Source organism: Suncus etruscus, chromosome 1, assembly GCF_024139225.1.
Source record: "Suncus etruscus isolate mSunEtr1 chromosome 1, mSunEtr1.pri.cur, whole genome shotgun sequence".
Classification (NCBI taxonomy): Eukaryota; Metazoa; Chordata; class Mammalia; order Eulipotyphla; family Soricidae; genus Suncus; species Suncus etruscus.
In genome coordinates this window covers 89297951-89320331 of record NC_064848.1, presented here as the reverse complement: position 1 = coordinate 89320331, position 22381 = coordinate 89297951, and the positions used below count along the sequence as shown (strand labels likewise).

Genomic DNA, 22381 nt, shown 5'->3' with positions numbered 1-22381 from the left:
AATACAGCAGACAAAATAACCCATTTATAATTCTACAACTTTTAAAAACAACTTATCTTGTGCTTTAAACACACCTGTCCTTTGTGAAGAGTTTGGTAAAGGCATTATGAGTCTCTCTTGCACTTCTTTCTCCTCCCTCTAGTTTTTTCTTGCTTTCAGCCTCTGCCTGAAGGACATAGGTCCTCTGTTCCTGAGACCTCCTTGGCTGTACCTGCATTTTGATTCAAAGTTGTGCAGCACTTACAATTTAATTGATGGTGCAAAGGCTGAAACTACAGTATCTATAGGATTGATCTTCCAAGCTCCCATTAGGATAATTTCATATATCTTCCTGATTGGTCTTACCATTACTATGCTTTGATTCTAAAAACTTTTTTCTGCTTCTTAGGCTGGAGGCTCCCAAGTGATTTTCACAAATCCTTTGGAAATTGTTAAGATCCGTTTGCAAGTGGCTGGAGAAATCACTACTGGTCCACGCGTCAGTGCCCTGTCTGTCTTACGTGATCTAGGGTTATTTGGAATCTACAAGGTAATTTTTCTCATTATTATTTTTTCGTGTGTATATTCTCTAAATGATTAGCCACTCCTAAGTATGAAATGGATTTTTCCTATTTCTAAACTTGGCAAAAACATTCCACTGAAGCACCAGAAATACTTTCACACCAGTTAGAAATTGTCCCCCATCACCTATCTTTCTGGCATCTGCCAAAATCTGTCCTTAGTAATACACCAATCAAGAGCCCACTAGTGTCATTCTATGCACAGTCTGCAATAACACAGGTTAAAGCTTTATTTAGATTTATTACCGGTGAAAAGGGAAATCAGCCCCCCCCCCCACCAACCTTGGCTCCACCCTTAAGGAAGTCGTCACTGCCTCGGCCCCACCTCTACCCCTACCTCACGAATCATTGGTGTTATCCTAGCGGAAGTCCAGCCCCTCCCACTTCCCATCCTATATAAGGGGGTGATCAGGGGACCACATGGTCTTTTGGTTCCGGTCCTATTCTGGGGATACATAGACCCTGGGCATTCCGAATGGTCAGTATTAAAGCACTTTTCAAAGCATCTGCTGGAACTCATCAGCCTCTTCATTTCTCTGCGCCGGGTAACTAAATTAGGACTTCCGGACCTTGGTGGGAAGTGGGAGGGGAAGGAGAGTCCTTGAGGGCTGGACTTCCGCTAGAATAACACCAATGATTCGTGAGGTAGGGGTAGAGGTGGGGCCGAGGCAGTGACGACTTCCTTAAGGGTGGAGCCAAGGTTGGTGGTGGGGGCGCTGATTTCCCTTTTCACTGGTAGTAAAAAACTCTAATTCTTGGTATTTCTTCAATAAAGGTAGATACAAGAATCACAAAGCACAGTCTTTCAGGAGATAAACTGAGCATGGTTTGTTTGTTAGTTTTTTGATAGGGGCAGCCACACCCAGTGGTACTCAAGAATTACTCCTGACTCTGCACCAGGAATAACTCCTGACTATACTTGGAGGACCATTTTTGGTACCAGGATCTGGATTGGCCACAACTAAGGCAAAAGTCCTACCCTCCAAACCACAAAACCCAAACCCAAATTTCTGAAGTGCATTATGTACCTATTCTACCAAACATTAGTGAATTTATGAGAATCATCTTGCAATACCTTATCAAACATACAATATTTACCATTTTCCAATGAAAATACTAACCATAAAAAGGTTCTTGATGCAAGCTTTGAAATGTAAAATCTTGGGGCTGAAGGGAGAGATAGCATGGAGATAAGGTGTTTGCCTTTCATGCAGAAGGACAGCAGTTCTAATTCCGCCATCCCTTATGGTCCTCTGTGCCTGCCAGAGGCAATTTTTGAGCCTGGAGCCAGGAGTCACTGAGCGCTGCTGGGTGTGACCCAAAAACAAAAACAAAAAAACAAAAAAAATGAAAAGAAAAGTAAAACCTTTAAGATTTATAGGTAGAAAACAAATGTCTACTTAAAGGGTTTGAATAAGTGTTGTTCTCCACATCAGTTGCATTTTGAAGCAGTTTGTTGCACGGTTCATTTTTATCCTGAGATAAAGCATTTTCATGAAGTGATTGAACAAATAATATTGTCCCTGGAAATTTCACTACATAAACACATAACATTAAGGTGATAGTTTCCTTTTTCCCTTATATCCAATATATCTCAAATAGCTTACAGGTTTTATAAGGTTCTTGAGTTCATCTCCTAAATCCTGTTTGGTTTTTAAATTCCACTTTCAGGCAATTATGCTGAAAGGTCCGGAAGTCCTAATTTTAGCTGCCCGGCGCAAAGAAATGAAGAGGCTTATGAGTTCCAGCAGATGCTTTAAAAAGTGCTTTTAATACTGACCATTATGAATGGTCAGGGTCTATGAATTCCCACCAGAATCAAAGACCTCGTGGGTCCCTCGTTACCCCCTTATATAGGATGGGAAGTGGGAGGGGAAGAAGAGTCCTTGAGGGCTGGACTTCCGCTACGATAACACCAATGATTCGTGAGGTAGGGGTAGAGGTGGGGCCGAGGCAGTGACGACTTCCTTAAGGGGCAGGGCACCCACCAAGGTTGGTGGGGGGGGGGGCTGATTTCCCTTTTCAATCCCCACTTCTTGTACTGGAGGCTTCTAATCCTAGAAGCCAATGTGATTTTGGGGCCTTTACTTTCTGATATTACTGGTCATAATTATTTGCATGAGCTAACCCTGCATGGGCCAATGGCTACCAGAAGTAAAAAGGCTTAGGAGGGGCCCCAGTAGGAGTATTAGATAGGGGAGAATTCCATGCCATAAAGACCATAAGGGACCATTTAATAGCTTTGTATCTTGGCCAGCTACTCTTGATGGTGCTTGATTTTGTTTTACACATTTGAAATTAACTTTTGTGAGAGTTTGTTATTTCTGTTTAGCCCTGCTAGTTTTGCTTTTCCAGTTACCAATTTTCCTGCAACTTCTGAGCCCTACCAGTAGAGTGCTCAGACCTAGGAGTGCCTAAGAAATGTATGCTAGGCAGAGGGATGGGCTCTGTTCCTGGGATGATGTTAATGTTGGGGAGCACTAATGCTGGGATGCATAAGCCAAATTTTTACCACATATTTATATCCGTTTCGGAGGTAAATACCCTGGGCTAGAGGGATCAGGCAGGACTTTTGAGCACTGAGTACCTTCTACCTGACCCAGGTTTACAGATTTGGTGCTGTTATGAATAGCAAACAGAAGATTTAAAGCTAAACGGGATTACCTTTTGACATAAGTACAGGTAGAAGAAGCAAAGGTTAGATTACCTAGTGAGACAGGGACAGCCAGAGGCCAATTTCCCCCACCCCCAAGAGGGAGGCAAAGGCTGAGGTTTTGCTTTACACACCCATTCTGGCCCCCCAAACACACACATGGGAAGTAGAGGACCGGAGGTAAGCAGTTCGAGCCCTTCCTTAGCAAGTGCCAGGGAGAGCATTTTCAGAGTTAGTGAGTGCATTAGGGCTGAAGTGTGCCCGCCAGACCCGTATCTTGAGAGGATCCTCAGTGTGCTTCACTTTTCAGGTTTTGGATGGAAGGCGTGAACCCAGGAAGCATGCAGTTCACCTTGACAGCAGTTCTTTTCACATAGGCTGTGAATTCCACAACGAAAATAAGGAGGTTTCTGCTTTCTTTTCTTCATTTTTGCAACTTAAACAGCTGTTGGGGTAGAGAGCCCTAAACTCCAGTTGCCTTTCCTGCACTGGGTTAGACAGAGATGAAGAAATTTTATTTTTATTAATGACTGTTTTACTTTTTAACATTACCAAGAGAAGCATAATTTTTGCTACCTGCTTTAACCTCTGGGATAGATAGGCATAATGTTATTCTTAGTAGTTAACTTGGCTTATTAATTTCTGCGGCCTTTATTTTCCCCTTATAGTTTTTTTTTTTTTTTTTTGATGACCATTTTGCTTTAGAGATTTCATTACCCTAGAAGTTATTAGAGGGAACGTGGTCGAAGATCAATCTTCTGTAGCTACTTCAGGCTGACAGGGGACTGCAGTTTCAATCTCTAGATAGGGTGAAATCTCATATTTCCCTAAAGGAGCAGTTAACTGGTTTACTTTTACAGTTTTAACACCTGAAAAGGATTAGATTAATTATACAGGGGAATATTACTTAACCCACTCAGGCCTTGGAGCAGTAAATAGCACAACTTGAATGGCATAGCTGTTCTTATTGTCTGTAATGATAGCACAAATTAATTAACAGAAAACAAAGCATAATAGCATTATGAATAAACAGTTTTGAGTTACTTCAGTTAGACTAACATTTGCATTTGCAATTTATGATTTGGTTTAATACAACTAGTAAGAGCATTTTTACATGAGTTACTTTAAAGAAGTGGGTTTTAAGTTAGGCCCACTAGAATTTTAATTAGCTACCAAAAATGGTTTTTCTCTCCACCTTTACCTTGTACCTTACCCGGTATTTGAATAACTTGGCTTTTTTCTTTGCACATATACAGCACTGTTGGAGAAATCTCCATCTGGGGCACCCCCATTACTTACAGAGCTTTTTTGAGGATAGGTTGTGGACACTGCAGGTTTTTCACAGTCACTCAGGTTTGGCTGATGAGTTGGTCGGTTCAGCATGAGGTTCTTCTGGCTGGGCATCTCACCCTCTGCAGGAATTTTTAGAGGTGACTTGTCTGTTCCACTCCTCTCCAGGTTTGGAAGAGACTGACCTCGAATTCTCTTCTGAGCTTGAGGGAGAGAGCAGGGCCCACAGGCTGTGATAATCTTCTAGGAAAATCTTCAATTTCCTTACTCAGGCCATTTATTTCAGTTTCTCGCCGGTGCCTGCTTGTCACACCGCCTCAACTCCAATTATTCCTCTGAAAGAGGGCTTTGGGGTTCCCTTACTAATTTTTTTGATTTTCTGTTTGCATGAGGACTACTCCCCATGCAGAGAGAAAAGCCATTTGCTTGTATTCTGTGCAAAGCAACATGATGCCATGACATAAATGGTACTAAAAGGTTCTGGGAGAAGAGAAAAAGCAAATATTACTTAAATTACTTAGATAATTTTAGAATTTTTTTTTTTTTGCAACGAAACATTTTATACATTTTTAAATAAAACCATGACCAATTTTATAAAACCTCCTGTGATACAAATATTAATGTTCTTGGTAACATATAATGAAAAATTGCAAAATAATATTTTAATTATGCTTAATTCTAAATATAGAAATTCACTTAGTTTTCTAAACAGAAAACACCAGGAATTTACGTTACACAAATTAATGTTGAAAACCAGAAAGAATGAATACTTACTACTTTTGGTAGAACATGCTTAAAAACATTTACATTTTTTTTTAACCTAGAGACATATTAATAATTATTTAGATTGATTATACACATTTTTATTACACATTTTTAATTTTTTTTACACCACTTTTTTTTCTGCATGCAAGGCAAACGCCCTACCATTTGGCTCCTTCTCTTTTTCCTCCCCTTTTTTTTTTTTTTTTTTTAAGCTTCGCCACTCATTCTTTTGCAGTGGTTCTGCTGCTAAAAATTTTCACGTGCACCGAAAAACAAACAAAAATAACAACAGTAATTTGCAACATTTTCTTATTAATTTTTTTAAGAAACCTTTAAGTTAGAAATTTAAATGCTTAAAAAAAATTTTTTTTTTGACTTCCAAACCATTTGCTAGATTTATCTTTGATATGTAAATGACCTACATTCCTCAGCCAGGTGGAGCTGGGAGGACAATAGTTTGCCCTGGGGCGTGGTGAATTTCTTCACCACGTGGTGAGTTAAAAAGCATTTTTTTTTTTTTTTTTTCGGCTAGAAAAAAAAAACGGCCAGTTGCTCTTTTTGGCCTGAACGCATGGCAGGATAGTTGGGGAATTGCAAAGTTCAGAAATTCTCCAGGAAAATTTATTCCCGATGGCCATTTGAGAAATCTGGGATTTGCAATTTCCAACACCCCCCCCCCGCCAAGTCCCTAGCGTGGACCTTGCACGCGCCAGCTTCCTGGTTGGGTGGGGAGCGGGTTAGGCGGGTTTCGGGCGCCCTCTCGCCGCGCCGCGGGCGGCGGGGGTTGCGCGTTTCGCTGCTGGGACGACTGACGGGCGAGGGAGACGCGGGCTCACCAGCGGTCGGCCCCTTTCCCCAGGGGTCGGCCCTTGAGAGGGGGTCGGGCTTGCGTCCCGTGGTCAGACCAAAAAAAAAAACATAGAACACACAGACAAGAAACAGACAGACAAACAGACAGCGTGGCGCCACAAATAACCAAGCAAAATGCGTTCAAGTAATCTCTGCATTCCACAATAAATCCTAGACAGACAACTATGCCAATGACCAAGTTCTTGAGCTCCAAAAATCACAGACAGACAACCTCTTCAGCAGCTCGGAACGTCTTCCAGCTGCTCTTACTAAACCCCTGGGGTACCACCAGGGTCGTGACCTAAGCAGCCAAAGTTCGTCAACCTCTTGCCCATCTGGTATACGCATCAGACGGGGAACCACACACACCTGGAAACGCATCAGGTGGAAGATTCCTTAGTCACCCGGGGGGACTTTAACCCCCCTATGAAACAAAGTCTGCTTCTACTCGGTTTCCACATCGAGCAAAGAGCTCATAACATTTGCCAAACCACCACAAAGCTAGCTTCCCACTGGACACAGAATACAACATAATCTCAGACTAAGACAGACACGAAGCAAAGCGTGCTCACACACACACATACACACATCAGAACTCACCAGACACCTTTTCATAGCTTTGTGCCGGGCAGAATGAGTGAGGACTCCTGGCTGGCTCGCCAAAATGAAAGGTCCGGAAGTCCTAATTTTAGCTGCCCGGCGCAAAGAAATGAAGAGGCTTATGAGTTCCAGCAGATGCTTTAAAAAGTGCTTTTAATACTGACCATTATGAATGGTCAGGGTCTATGAATTCCCACCAGAATCAAAGACCTCGTGGGTCCCTCGTTACCCCCCTTATATAGGATGGGAAGTGGGAGGGGAAGAAGAGTCCTTGAGGGCTGGACTTCCGCTACGATAACACCAATGATTCGTGAGGTAGGGGTAGAGGTGGGGCCGAGGCAGTGACGACTTCCTTAAGGGGCAGGGCACCCACCAAGGTTGGTGGGGGGGGGGGCTGATTTCCCTTTTCAATGCCTTCCCAAATGGAATCTGCATTTCACAAATTCAAATGAATAGAATACCACCTCTACTTGAGACTTTGTAAGGTTAAAATAAAATGTCATGCCTTTTTCAGCATTTTGGGGGTAGTAGGAAGTAATTTGTCTTGCATTATTTTGTTAGAAGTGAAGTGGAACACCATGTTATAGCTACTTCATTTACAAAATTATTATCCAGCTGTAAAAGGTAAATAGGTTTTTTCATGTGCTATATCTTTGATCAATTTGACAAAAAATAATCTTTTATAAATTTGTAGGCTCTTGGAGAGCATAATATGATGTGTCAGCATGTCAAATTGACAGGATGCCAAGTAGTCTTTGAATGGGTCCAGTGACAAAAAACACTTAGGTACTATGGCAGCAACTGCTATCAAAATGTCTAGATGGATAAAATGGTAAAAACTTGTTTGCTGACACAGAAAGAGACTGTAAACTACCTGCAAATGATACAAGACTGAGACTTACTCATTTTCATCTTCAAGTATTTCATAATCTTAATCCCCTTTAACACCCTTGGAAGTGCTTGGTCTCCTGATTCTGTAGTTAGCAGAATAGAGGGGGCCAGCGATGGTATAGGAGCTGAAATAGAAGCCCAGGATTTTCTTGTTTCTACATTTGTACTAAAATTGCTTTCCTGAAATGAGCAAGATAGCTCAAGTTTGAGCAAGAGACCTCTCCAATATAAAGTTAGTTTAATTACTAGCCTTGTGGTTTAATCTAGTTCAGAGGCATTCCACGGGACTTGGTGCTTCCTCACAAAATGCTGCTTTTGGTGTATTGTTAATTAGCAAGTGAAGTTGCTAATACTTTGAGCTTCTGAAAGCTTGATTTCATTGCAAGAGACTAAACTGGAACTCGCCCCTTTCTACTCATCATTATATCATCAATTGAACTTACTGAGACCAGTGAGCTTGGACTTCATTCCTGATTTCATCTCTGAATCCTGGTTGACTTTTAAATTCCACTGTTATTAATTTATATTATCCGAAATTCCAGTCTCGGGCTTTATTGATTCCTCTACCCCACAATCATTACATGGCATGCAGTCACAATCACTTAGGAATTCAAGATCCTTTTAGAACAGAAGTTCCCAAATTTATTTGGCCTACCTCCCCATTCCAGCAAATATCTCTCTGTGCCCACTGGAACTTGACTTTCTTTCAGTGAGCATACAGCAAAACTCTCCCCTACCTCCCAATTGCACTTGATCATCTCTGTGTAGTTTGGTATGTTTTTATTTCAGGGTTGCCCTTTTCATTTTCATTAATTTGGAACAGGAGTTGTTAACTCTTTGTTTTGCACTCAGGAATCAATTTTGGCACTGCTTGTGGGATGCCAGGGATGTCAAACCCTGGTTGGCCTTGTGCAAGGCAATAACCCTACCTGTTGTACTATAGTTCAAGCAAGATAGCACTTTTAGAAATAATGCTTCTCTCTATTTTTAGTCTTGTGTGATTAGGAAAATGCAAATAACCTGCAGTGACTTTTTGAAACTGTTAAATGTTTCTTCGTGTGGGTCTTTTAAAGTAGATCTACTTCCTAAAGTTGGTTAGGACAGGTAATCTTCTTTCTCTTTGCCTTGGTCCTTTGTTTGCTGCTGTTAGCATTACAATGAGCAACCCAAAGGGGCTGGTGGTTGGCTCTGTAAGTGTTTTTAAGCCTGCAGTGCTTAGCCTCACCTAAATTGGGCTTACATAGGCTTTCTATTTTTCTCCTGAATTGACTTGCAGAATACCCAGCAATTCTGTGACTTCCCAGTAAATGATAATTAGAATACTTGCTTTAGAAATAGATTTACAACTGAAAAAAAAAAAAAAAACAGTAGCTGTGGTAAACAGTTCACATTCCTGAGGTTAGAAATAGTTTAGTGTCGACATAGTAAATTTTGTAAACAAAGTTGCCCTGGCCCCTTCCCAAAGGGACTCCCCCCCACCAATATACACAGAGCTTTTGATAACATTTGAGGTTTACTTATAGCTGGAGCAGGTTAGGTGATTGAAAACAAGATAATTACCTATCAAAGAATCATGTGAATATGAATAGTATTTCAAATATATGATATATACCGTTTAATATATGAGGCTATGTTTTCCTTTTCTTTAGTAACTATAGTTGTATTGCAAAGATTTCTGAAGCATTCGATTGGTAAAAAATTAATAGTAAAGGCAGTTGTTTGCTTCTACTTTTTTTTGGTTTTTGTTTTTGTTTTTGGATCACACCTGGCAGCGCTCAGGGGTTACTCCTTGCTCTAAGCTCAGAAATCGTTCCTGGCAAGCTCTGGGGACCATAAGGGATGCCGGGATTTGAACCACCGTCCTTCTGCATGCAAGGCAAACACTCTACCTCCATGCTATCTCTCCAGCCCCTGCTTCTACTTTTTAATGTTATTTTTTTTCTATAGGAACCAACAACTTTAGCAAGGCGATCTAGTACAGTGATTCTCAAGGTTGCTCGTACATTGTCATCACCTGAATGCTTAAAAACACTAATACCTGGCCCATACCCTCATATTATTCTAACGTAATTGGCTGTGGTCTGGCCTTTAAGATCTCTCTTATTCTCAGTGCTCTTTGGCAGTGGCCTCCAATCACTGCTTCATGAACTGATGTTTATGCTGAGGTTTAGAAAGGTTGAAAACCACTAACTACTGTGCTGTACTGGTTATAATTGTTGTTCTGTGGACCAGTATGCAGGACCGGTGCTAATCTGAAGGTAAAAGGGATTGAAGAACACTGCTTTGTGAATACCCATACAATTTGTTACTTTTCTTTGTGGACTAGTCTCTCATATCTGAGTGTACTTTGTTACTAGAGATCTGTCTTCTAACAACAGTTCTGGCAACTAAGTAGACTTTTGGTAAATGAATAATATAAGTGTGTAAATTAATGAATAGTAAAAAAAAAAAACCAAATATTTCCAAACTGTAAAAAAACAAAATTTAATGAGTTGTCAATAAATGACCAAACTAGTCCCTGATACTAGGAAAGATGAATATGGGAAGGAAATATAGCCAATGAGAGGTAAATGTCCTATTTCTGAAATATCCATTCATTCGCATACTTACCCAGAAAACTCTGCCATATGCATTGGGACAAATAAACAAATACTTTCTGGAGGGAAAGTTTTAGCTGGCCAGAGGATCAGGGATAGATAGAGTGCTTGGTAAGGTTTGTGTTTGAGGAAGGATAATTCAACTTCAGTGTAGAGGGAACATGGGGGGTGGAGGAGGCACAAGACAGTATACTGGTGTTAGTTAGGATATGTTGGCCATATAGGTGTACAGGAAGGATGACATTAATCTGAACTAAGTCCTAGTAGAGGGAAAGAGAAAGAAAGGAATATACTAGGATATTTGGAACAATAAGGATATTGTTCTTTATTTTTTTATTTTTTTATTTTTTTTTGGTTTTTGGGCCACATCCGGCGGTGCTCAGGGGTGACTCCTGGCTGTCTGCTCAGAAATAGCTCCTGGCAGGCACGGGGGACCATACGGGACACCGGGATTCGAACCAACCACCTTTGGTCCTGGATTGGCTGCTTGCAAGGCAAACGCCACTGTGCTATCTCTCCAGGCCCCGGAAGTCAAAGTTCTTAAGAAAGGTGAAATTAAAGATTAGAAGCCTATTATCAGATTTCTGGGACAAGCACTTATCTGATTTTTCTGGGACAAGCACTTATCTGATTTTACCTTTACAGTTGAACAGTGGAAACCCAGAAATATTAGGAGAGGTAGAAAAGAAGACTGGTAGACTGGGATAGTTCTAACATTGAATCTGTCTACTGAATCCTGCCAGAATTATCTACCCTCCTGGTCAAAGTAGTGCTAGAATCCTGGAGAGTGATGAGGGTTGTAAATATCCTTTAAATACTGATTACATGCATGAAGTGTGCAGAGTGTTGAAGAACACCAGACTGGGAGATCAGTTGTAGAATTCAGAACACACACGGTTAGGAGGCATGAAGGATTATGGCACATGCGGCTGTCAGGTGGAAAAATGAACTAACAATGTGTGGAAGATGGCAGAAAATGAGCTATAATGGAGATGAGAAAAGTGAAAGGTACCAAGTGACATGAAATAAATTTCTTAGGAATAAGGTCCATGGATAGGTCTTAACTTAAAACTAAAGGTCAGTTTTAAGGAAACAATTTCTTGTTTTGTTTTGTTTTGGGGTCACACCCCGGCAGCACTCGGGTTACTCCAGGCTCTAAGCTAAGAAATTGCTCCTGGCAGGCTCGGGGACCATATAGGATGCCGGGATTCCAACCGCTGGCCTTCTGCATGCAAGGCAAACACCTTACCTCCATGCTATTTCTCCGGCCCCAAAATTGTTTATTTTTAAAAATCAATTTAAGTGGGGACCAGTGATAGCACAGTGATAAGGTGTTTGCCTTGCACACAGCCAACACAGGATGGATCCCGGTTCAAATCCTGTCATCCCATATAGTCCCCCGAGCCTGCCTGGAGCGACTTCTGAGCACAGAGCAGCAGTAACTCCTGAGCACCATAGGGTGTGACCCAAAAACAACCAACCAAAAAAAAAAGTCAATTTTCAGCCGGAGAGATGGCATGGAAGTAGGGCATTTGCCTTGCATGCAGAAGGATGGTGGTTCAAATCCCAGCATCCCATATGGTCCCCGAGCCTGCCAGGAGCTATTTTTGAGCGCAGAGCCAGGAGTAACCCCTGAGTGCTGCCGGGTGTGACCCAAAAACAAAACAAAAACAAAAACAAAAACAAAATCAATCTAATTATAGTGGCAGAGGTAGAAATTTATGATAGAATTTTAGCAGATGCAAAATTAGACTACATCTTTGAAAGAAAAAAACTACAGTAACTGGAAGAAAAATTGAGTTGAGGAAAAACTTTAGTGTAAAAACAAAGTTCAAAGTTTTCTTGGTTGTTTTAATTTTGTATATAGGTCTATATATAGGCCTCCAGTCATAGACTGCATAAACCCAGATAGATCTGTGGTCTGGCCCTGGGACAGGACAGGACAGAAACAGACACTTCTCATCCACTGCTCACAGCCTGTCTTCTCTGTATTGCCCAAAAACTATGTTATAAATATGAAAATGGCCTTTTGTAGTAAAAAGGTTCTCTACCCTTGATGTAGACAGAGAAAAAGAAAAAGGAGTCACTGATGGTAGATGGACTTAAAACATCCTACCATACTATGATCAAGTATGGTTTTGAGACTTTCAGAAAGTGGGAGAGAAAGAAGCTCATTAAAACTTAATTATTTTTTTGCATGCTACTTTGTGCTCGGCTCTAGGCTTCTGCTTAAAGCTTGTTATGCTTTACTTTATTCTTACTATAGCCTATTAGGCTGATACTCTGTTATTTTGTTTTGCTTTATTTTTGAGAGCTCTAAGTTACAACTCTGGAAAGGAAGCCTTGATGGATTTGGGGTAATTTGTCCAAGGTCACATACCTTGTAAGTAAGTGGGGGGGCTGGATTTCAAACTCAATTCAGTTTCTCTTTGAAACCTGAGCTGTTACATAACCAGATAGGAGAGAACACATGTCTGATAGTTTAGAGAAGTTTGAAAACAAAGTTACGTGTGCTAAGCATGGATATCAAGCAATTGACAGGTTTGGTGTCTTTGTTGACAGTGAACATGCTCGGGAAATGAAGGTGGAAAAAATTGAATGGACAATATCATGGAAGTAAGAGGGTTTGGACCAGGATAGTTACTTTTAGTACTATATTCTTTTATTAAATGTTAGCTGTTATAAGAGAATGACTACTTTGCTCTGTTTTTTTTTTTTCTAAGAATGAAAACTTAGTAGTTAGGTCTTATATAAATTCTTTATAGAACTGTAAATTATATCCATTGTGAGACAAGAGAGACCTTCTGTTTTCTGAACTCTATAAAAGCAGCAATACAAATACTTTGTGCAGTGGCACAAGCAGTAGGACATTTGCCTTGCATGCGGCTGTCCCAGAACAGACTACAGTTCAATCCCCCAGCGTTCCATATGGTCCCCAAGCCAGGAGCGATTTCTGAGTGCATAGCCAGGAATAACCCCTGAGCATCACTAGGTGTGGCCCAAAAAGCATAGTAATAATAATAATGATAATAATAATAATAATAAAGTAATGAAACAAAGAAAACAAAAGTCTGAGATTTGGACATGACCAAGCACATGTCTTATATGTGCAAAGCTCTGATTTACTCCTCAGCACCTCACCCAGCAATTCTGGATAGAAAGCTACTGTCCCTGAACGTGACCTTCCTTTACTGGAAAACGAAAAAGAAAAGAGAACAAAGTGGAAAATGTTTTTTTAGAAATCAATCTGTTCTTATAAAATGAATGATCTATAGAGCATAGGCCCATAATAACATTTACATATACTTAGCATTGTAGGAATCTACTAAAATAATTTACTAAATGAACTAAAATAAATGATAAAAGTATTGACTAGACCTTAGCATACATACTCAAAGTTTCAGTTGGTGTTAATTTTGTAGAAGGATGCCACCCATTGTATTCTTGCAGATATGTGTAGCTACTTTCTGCAGTGAGATCACTTCTGAATATGTGATCAACAGCCCTTCTACATCAGGAATTATGCTTTGGATGTCGGAATAACAACAAGACTAGACACCTTGAAAATAAAATGTTCATGGAACAATTTGTAGAAGACATGATTGTACTGAAAGGGACTATAAAGTAGTCTGAAAAATTCTAGAAAAATGAGGTTTTGTTTCTTTGTTTGGGGGACACACCTGCCATGCTCATTGCTGTCTTTAGGCTCTGCAGTCAGGTATCATTTTGGGTGAGCTCTGGGGACCAGAATGGGTGTTGGGGATCAAACAAGGGAAAGGATCTACTCACTGTATTAATACTCCAGGCCTCTAGAAAATGGTCTCTTAAAATCATTCACTTATGGGGGCTGGAGTGATAGCATGGTGGTAAGGCATTTGCACGTGGCCAATAGGACGGACCAAGATTCGAATCCCTGAATCCCATATGGTCCCCCAACCCTACCAGGAGTGACTTCTGAGTGCAGAACAGGAGTAACCCCTGAGTGGCACCAGGTGTTACCCAGAAAAACAAACAAACAAAAAAAAATCATTCACTTATTTAGATACCTTTTGAAGACTAACTCCTCTATGTACCGGACTTAGTAAAATTAATCTATTATTGTTGCATTAAAAATTGTCAGTGTAAAGTGAAGAGAAAGAATAGAACTATATATTCTAGTGCCATAAAGTTCTGTTAAAAGCAATTTTAAATAGGTAATTCATTTAAATAAAATCAGATATGAAATGGTAGCTAAAAAATTGTTAAGTCTCAAGCCCTAAGCTGCAGATGGCCACTGGAGTTGCCAAGAAATTGTGATTAAGGCTTTTTAACAAAACAAAACAGAAGAGAAACCAAGGAAAACTAAAAGTCCCTGGACTAAAGAATTAGTCAGCTGACAGTCCTTGATATTTCATTGATATTTAATATCATTAATATTCATAATATGTGCCAGTATTATTGAGTGTCCTCTGGCTTACTTGGTTTAACAGCAATGACATGAGTCATAATAGGTCTTTTCACTGGTGATATTTTTCAGCAAGGTATTGAAACTCACTTTGTTGTTGTTGTTGTTGTTGTTAAAGAATAATTTATTCAAATAAACCTGAGAACATTAGATAATATTGCACTTCAAAATAAATCAATCATGATATTTTAAAAAGAGAAATGAATCTCAGTTTATTGAAAAACATTGCAAATACAGATGATTTTGTCATATTACCAAAACAGGTAGAATATGATTTAAATTGGAATTTATTGCAATAGCTCCAAAGCCATTTCAGTCATTCCTTTATATGATGCTGCTTCCCCAATGCTTGCCTTACCTTTTACAATTTGAAACTCACTTTTTCAGATGTCAGGTATGTGGGGTCTAACTGTCCTTTGTTGGGCAGGAAATGTGCTACCAGGATGTGTCTACAGGGTTAACTTGCTTAAGGAAACCATGAGGAATGCTCAGGGATCAAGACATGACATGCTGCCCATTGTTTGTAACTCCAGGATCAAAATATACAATTATACATGCCAAATAAATTTAAACCTGTAAGGTAGGAAAAGAGGGGTGGCTCTAACTACAGGTGCCAGAAGCATTAAATAACCTTCTCAGACAAGGTGCACCACTGTTGTCTTGAATGCTGCAGGGTCCCCCAGTCTGGCATTTTCCCCCAATGCTAGACAATGTGCATTCACTGCAGGAGTCTCTGTTAAGCCTCTGTCTCCCAGACCTGCTGGCTCCTGGTGCCCAGCCCCGACACAGAGGTGCCTTTGTGAGTGTAATTACCTTTCCTGTATTAGAAATAGTCTGTTTAGAGCTGTGTTTGCAGGTAGAACTAGAATAAGCAGGAATTAGCATGTGAAAAGACCTGCCCTGGCCCTGACTCCTTTATCAGCTACCATCCTTCAGAGCTATTTCGCCCCCCTTCAAATTAATTGGGCAAGTGTGATACCTTCTAAGAGATGAAGAACTTTAAAAGTGTGTGTGTGTGTGTGTGTGTGTGTGTGTGTGTGTGTGTGTGTGTGTACAAGTCTTGTTGTGTTTTATCTTTTGACAGTTTCATGTCAGACAGAGCTGCCAGAGTAAACTTGAGTGGATAATTCCATCAACTTTAGAATTCATTAAAGCTCCATTGGACTTTCAACACAATATTCACATGAAAAATAAGGGATGGGAAAAAACAAAGGCATGGAAAGCAAAATAAATAATTCCTTTTGCCATGGTGACACCATGGACAGCATCTCCAGTCCTGTCTAATTGGCTTGTGCTGATGTTCTCAAATCTTGAAATCTACCCATGGAGCAGCTTTCCTGGGCCTTGCATAGAATGACTTTTAACTGATACGGAACTGGAACAGAGCCATAGTCAAATTTTACATATGCTTCCTTCCTGAAAAGCCCTTTTATTGTTCCTGGCTTTCATTAGTGCATCTTTTATTTAAAATGAAAAAAAAAAATTGAGACACTAATTGCCTTTCTTTGGGAGAGGAGTTGCTTTAATGAAATGTCAGAAATTAGGGTGATTGCATTTTGCATTTATTAACTCCCCCCAGGTGATTTTATTCTGTTTACAAGAAAATTCAGTGATAACTGGGGAAGGTCTTGAAGCAGGACTGCCTAGAAAAGACTGGTAGCAGAATGTGGGGATTTTCTGATGGGCCAAGAATATTTGAGTAATTAGGTAATACACACTTTGTAATTTATTAATTGTTATTGCTGTGTGTATGTGAAAGTTGTCTACTCAGATGGCTGTTCACTTAGTAAAAATTCTAAACAGGTCAAGTAGGATTCAAGTTAAACAGGTTTACATTTTGTTGGAGGAGGAGAAAATCAGTATTTGCCACGAAGTGAAGGATTTATCAAGGAATCTGGAAGGGAAACATTTCACCTTCGGAACTTTAAAAGCCCTTTTCACATCCTGCCTTGCTTTTCATTCTGCCTGAGCCACAGGTTACATATTGCCTAAGGCAGCCTTACAAATTGGCACCTGCCTTTATGCCTTAGATCCTAAGAAAATGGTGGGGAAGGTAGACCAGGGAAATTTAATAAGTCTATGCCTGTTTCTCCAACCTTTGGGAACCTTCCTTGGGAAGTTGGCTTTGATACTTAGGGTGTAAGAGCGATTTGCTCCAGGGAAGTGCCTGAGCAGGTGCTCCAGGCAGGCGCCAGAGAGGCCAGGAAACACAGACTTCTTCATCCCTCCCCTTTCAGTCTTTACTGCCTTCAGGACTTCACAATGATTACTTCATTTACTCTGCAACTCCCCCACTCTGAGCAAAGCAGTCAAGGGAGGCATTTTTGACAGGGAAGAAGTTGAAGCTTGATTTTTCCATTGCAGTGATGGAGGGGCTTGGACCTGGTGTTCCTCATACCTCACTAGAAATCTGAGTTTTAATATTACACCCTCTTTGTCCAGCTGTCCTGCTTCCACAGAGCTAAGTTGATGGTAGTTCCACAAATTGATTCCCTTTCTTGACTTTTTCTTTTCTTTTTATGCAGATAATTAAAAACCCAGCACCGCTTTGTCTTTACATTCCATTATAGCTTACATAAATGTAATATATTACTAACCAATTTTTTCCTATTTTATTTGCTTTTCTTTGTTTTCAGTATGGCCAATTTACTTTCCTCAAACATCTGAAACATCTCTCATATTATGTGGCATGTTTCTTGTGACCTTCTGGTTCTACTGAAGCCATGTTGCATCAGATAGATTGATTACTCTCATCATGAAGAAAAATAAAAACGCCTTTAATATTTCAGAACAAATTTATCTGCTACCACCTTCTAAGCTCTTTTAATAATAAATGTCTCTTTTTTTGAAATACTGAAAACTTGGAACTGAGGAAAGCTCAGTAAAATACATGCTTTACATAATTGGGACTTGGGGTTCAATTTCTGGCAATACCCAGTTCCCCCAAGGAGAAACATTGAAAGTTTATAGTTTTGGTGTCTAATATTCTCTCCTAAGATATTAATGGATTTGCCTAGAAGAAAACTGACAACATATCTCAGAACCTGTTATTTATCTCATTTCCATCCCCTGTAGAAACTTTCAAAATCAGATCACTGGTATCAGAATTAGGCATGAAGTATTACACCCCGAATGATAGTCATCCTGTCTTTTTTTTTTTTTTTTGGTTTTTGGGCCACACCCGGTGACGCTCAGGGGTTACTCCTGGCTATACGCTCAGAAGTTGGTCCTGGCTGGGGGACCATATGGGAAACCGGGGGATCGAACCGCTGTCCATCCAAGGCTAGCGCAGGCAAGGCAGGCACCTTACCTCTAGCGCCACCGCTCGGCCCAGTCATACTGTCTTTTAAATTTAATAAGACTATACTTCCTGGTCGTTGGTTTCTTAGACTCTAGAAGAGGTAGTACTAACATTGGCAAGTATTAAAACATGGAGTAAAATTCAACAGCACTGAGACATGTACACATTGCGGAGCCTTGTGAAATCTTCTACCTATTTTTCTCCAAGTTAAAGGAGCCTTTATGAAATAGGTGATATTTGGGGTTTCCAAGCTTACAATTATCAAAGAAGAGGCAGTATTATAGATGTGCTTGATCTGATGAAAAGGGCATTAAATATCTTTCCCTTACCTATCATGCTGAATACAAAGAGGAAAAAATGGATAGAAAAACCATCACTTAGAACACTGTGCCTAATCTTCACAAGAAGCAAGACCAAAGACATAACAAGTTGAAAGGAAGTTTACACAAAAAAGATGTTATACCATCCTGCTTTAACCTCTACACCCTGCAGAAAACCAAGCCTCATGCATTTAAGGAAAAGGCAAGACTGATCTCAAATCGGCAAGTGCAGTCACAGCTTTTGAATGAATAGCTGTTGATAATAATTTTGAAGGAAATGCTCCCAAATGCATACATTAGTACAGTGCTTCTTTGTGACTGGGTGGAAATTAATCTCCTCGCTATGTGCTCAGAAATTGCTCCTGGCTTGGCGAACCATATGGGACACCTGGGGATCCAACCCAGCTCCATCCTAGGCTAGTGGGGGCAAAGATGATGCTACCCCTTGTGCCACTTCTCCGGCTCCTTTACTCTTTATTGTTAATTCAAAGCATTCTAGACCTAAATTTTAGTTTAAAAGGTATTTTATTTTAATTCCAGTAACTTAAAAAAACTTTCCATATTATCATTTTGTACTTTTTTTTCCTCTTTTGAGTGAGCCAGATAATCTTGCTTTGTGTGGGCTATTGGGTTTCTAGTTTGAGGATGTTCTAACCATTCTTTGCATGTGGGTAGCAGGAGCCCACAGCAGTTAGAACAATTTGAAGGCAAGTAAGAGAAAGAGAGAAAAATAGATAATATCACTAACCTACAGAATAACTAGTTAAACAGTAATTTAAAAATAAAAACCCAAACAAATAAAGCCTGGTACTCTACACATATATTTTGATACTATTCCGTCCTGTCTTCCCTTGAAACCCTAGGATAGGGTGGGAGATTGGCAGTGATCAGGATAGAAAGAACTCAAAAGTCTTGAATTTTGGTTCCATCTCTGCCATTTCCTCTAAGATTGCCCCATGAACAAGTTACAAGCATATTCCTCAATAAAAGTACAATCAATACATTAACCGTTAACTGTTCTTGGTGTCAGTTTGCACATGTATAACAAGAGGTATTAGGATGTGGTGAACTTTGTGGCTTTTTATTTCACCTAAGCATTTAGTAGTTTGGTAGTAGCAAGATTCAGAATTATGGGCTAATTAAGCAGTACGTAATGTCAGTCTGCTGGGAGGCTATTTTATTTTATTTTTTTAATAGCTGAACTCAGAGTGAACAAAGCATCTAAACACAACCGTGGGAAAGTTGGCTGAGCCACTATGATACAATTCAGATTCCAAGCATTTGTTCTGGTTAGAAGGATGGGCCAAACTAGGGTAAAGTTTAATAGGATTTAGCATAAAGTGCTGCCTATATTACTGTTTAAAGAAACTAATAAAGTTACAATCGGTGAGGTTAACACAGTTCATAGGAAAAAGACTGAGGTTTTATTACCTTATGCCTTATTTTGAGGCAGGAGGATAATAATAGTGTCAGAAAAACAAGGGCTAAAGTAACAGATGTGTTATGGTCATGAAATTTGATAGACCACAGTCTAGCACCACGCAAAAATCCCCCAAATCCAATAGCATTAGATCAACATCATTTAATAAATGTTACCTATCGTGACTCATCATTTCCTTAAAAGAATCTATAAATTTGGTGGAGATTTTTAATTCTTAGAAATCTGTAAAGGAAATCTGATAATTTCCTATTGGACCTGACTAAGATAATGTTTATATATATATATATATATATATATATATATATATATATGTTACTGTTTACTATTATTGTTGTTGTTTTGATATTATACCTGGCAGTGTTTAGTTCATTATATTTTAAACCTATTTCTTGACATGCATCCATTTTTTTTTTTCAAGTCACTATGATTTACAAAGTCATTCATAGTTGAGTTTCAGGGTAAATACTATTCCAGCACCAATCCATCATTAGTGTCAACTTTCATCTACAAATGTCCTTAGATTCCTTCCCATCTCCAGTCACTCTCCTTGATAGGCTCTTTTTGTTGTTTTGTTTTGTTTTGTTTTGTTTATGGTCCACACCTGGCAGTCAGAGTTTACTCCAGCTTCAGTGCTTAGGAATTACTCCTGGCAGGTTTGTAGGATCATATGGATATAGGGGATTGAACCTAGGCTAGCCACATTTAAGCCAAATGCCCTGCCTACTGTACTATTGCTCTGGCCCCAATGAGAGGATCATTTATAAGTTTGGTTGCTTTAGTTTATAGATAATGCTTTTAGTTTTGTTGGTTTTGTTGTTCATATATATAGGTATACCATACCTTTGTGGTCCTCAAACTTTTTTTTTTTTTTTTTTTTTTTTTTTTTTTGTTTTTGGGTCACACCCAGCGGTGCTCAGGGGTTACTCCTGGCTGTCTGCTCAGAAATAGCTCCTGGCAGGCAAGGGGGACCATATGGGACACCGGGATTCAAACCAACCACCTTTGGTCCTGGATCGGCTGCTTGCAAGGCAAACACCGCCTGTGCTATCTCTCCGGGTCATTCCTCAAAACTTTTTAAACAGGGGGCCAATTTACTGTCCCTCAGATAGTAAAAACAAAACCTATGCACACTGCATATATCTTATTTTGAAGTGAAGAAACAAAACAGGAACAAATACAATATGTGGCCCTTGGGCCACAGTTTGAGGATTACAGTTACTACCTATATGTTTATGGCCCCAGCTCCTTTATCCTGTCACCCTCATTTGTCTTTGCTTCCTTCCCTCTCCACCTCAATCTCATTCTTTCCTTATCCTCAGTTCTATAATATAGGAACCAAAGCAATCTGGCTATCCCCATTTGATAATTTGATAACTTTGATATCCTTGCCCTATTATTCTGTATACCACAGATAAGTGAGGTAAGCTGTTATTTGTTCTTCTGACTTTCTTTTTGTTTTTTTTGGGGGGGGCACACCCATTTGATGCTCAGGGGTTACTCCTGGCTAAGTGCTCAGAAATTGCCCCTGGCTTGGGGGACCATATGGGACGCCGGGGGATCAAACCGTGGTCCTTCCTTGGCTAGCGCTTGCAAGGCAGACACCTTACCTCTAGCGCCACCTCTCTGGCCCCTCTTATGACTGTCTTTGTTTAATATGATAATCTTTAGTTCTTTTTAGAGAATTGTATGGGTCCATCCTTTCATTCCCTTCACACTATTTCATTGTGAATATATACCACACCTTTATTATCCACTTATCTATCATTGGATACCTAGGATCATTACATATCCTAGATATTGTGCTTAGTGCTGCAATTAATAATGGTGTGCACATGTCCCTTTGAATGAATGTTTTTGTGTAGATGCTAAGAAATAGAATATCTTGCTTGTATGGCAAATCAGTTGGTACCTTTCTGAGAATTTTAAATACTATTTTCCATAGGGATTGAACTAGACAACATTCCCACTACTAGAGAAAGAGTTCCTTTTATACCTCATCCCACCTACCCAGATTGTTCTGGATATTTTTTCTAATAAGTACCATTCTCATTGCTATGAGATGACATCTCATTGCCATCTTGATTTGGATTTCCTTGATAATAAGGGATGATGAATACTTTCCATGTGCATATTAGCCATCTGTCTCTCTTCTTTAGAGAAGTGTCTGTTTCCTTCCAGCCTCCTTTTTCGTTTTGTTTTTTGGGTTGCCTCTGGCAGCGCTCAGGGGGTTTACTCCTGGCTCTCTGCTCAGAAATAGCTCCTGGCAGGCATGGGGGACCAAATAGGATGCAGGGATTGGAGCCACTGTCCATCCTGGTTTGGCTGTGTGCAAGGCCAAAACAAACACACTACAACCTCTGGCCCCTCCTGCCTCTTTTTTTTGAAAAAAGGTTTTTGTTGTTGACCTTTTTGAGTTCTTCGGGTATTTTGGATATTAAACCTTTGATGTGTTGAGCAAACATATTTTTTCCTTTCCATTGCATTCTTTTTTATTTTAGCCCTTATTTCTTTTGTTTATGCATAACTCTCTAATATGATGTTATTCTATTTGATTATTTTTTGTTTCTGTTGCTCTTTGCTAATATAACCATACCTTTAAAAACACTTCTGAGGTCCAAATCTTAGATCAGATGCAGATATTTTTTTTCATTATATTTAATGGATTCTGTT

The 22381-nt window shown here is 39.8% G+C and overlaps 1 protein-coding gene across 2 annotated transcripts in view; it reads left to right on the top strand.

Annotated features, from left to right (window-relative positions):
* The window catches only part of SLC25A13 (solute carrier family 25 member 13), a 241485-nt gene that overhangs the window by 194929 nt on the left and 24175 nt on the right, over positions 1-22381 (top strand). For both annotated transcript variants that reach the window (XM_049784608.1, XM_049784602.1), the window contains exon 14: positions 389-529. In XM_049784608.1, coding sequence (XP_049640565.1) covers positions 389-529 — 141 coding nt within the window. The remainder of the gene's footprint in view (positions 1-388; positions 530-22381) is intronic.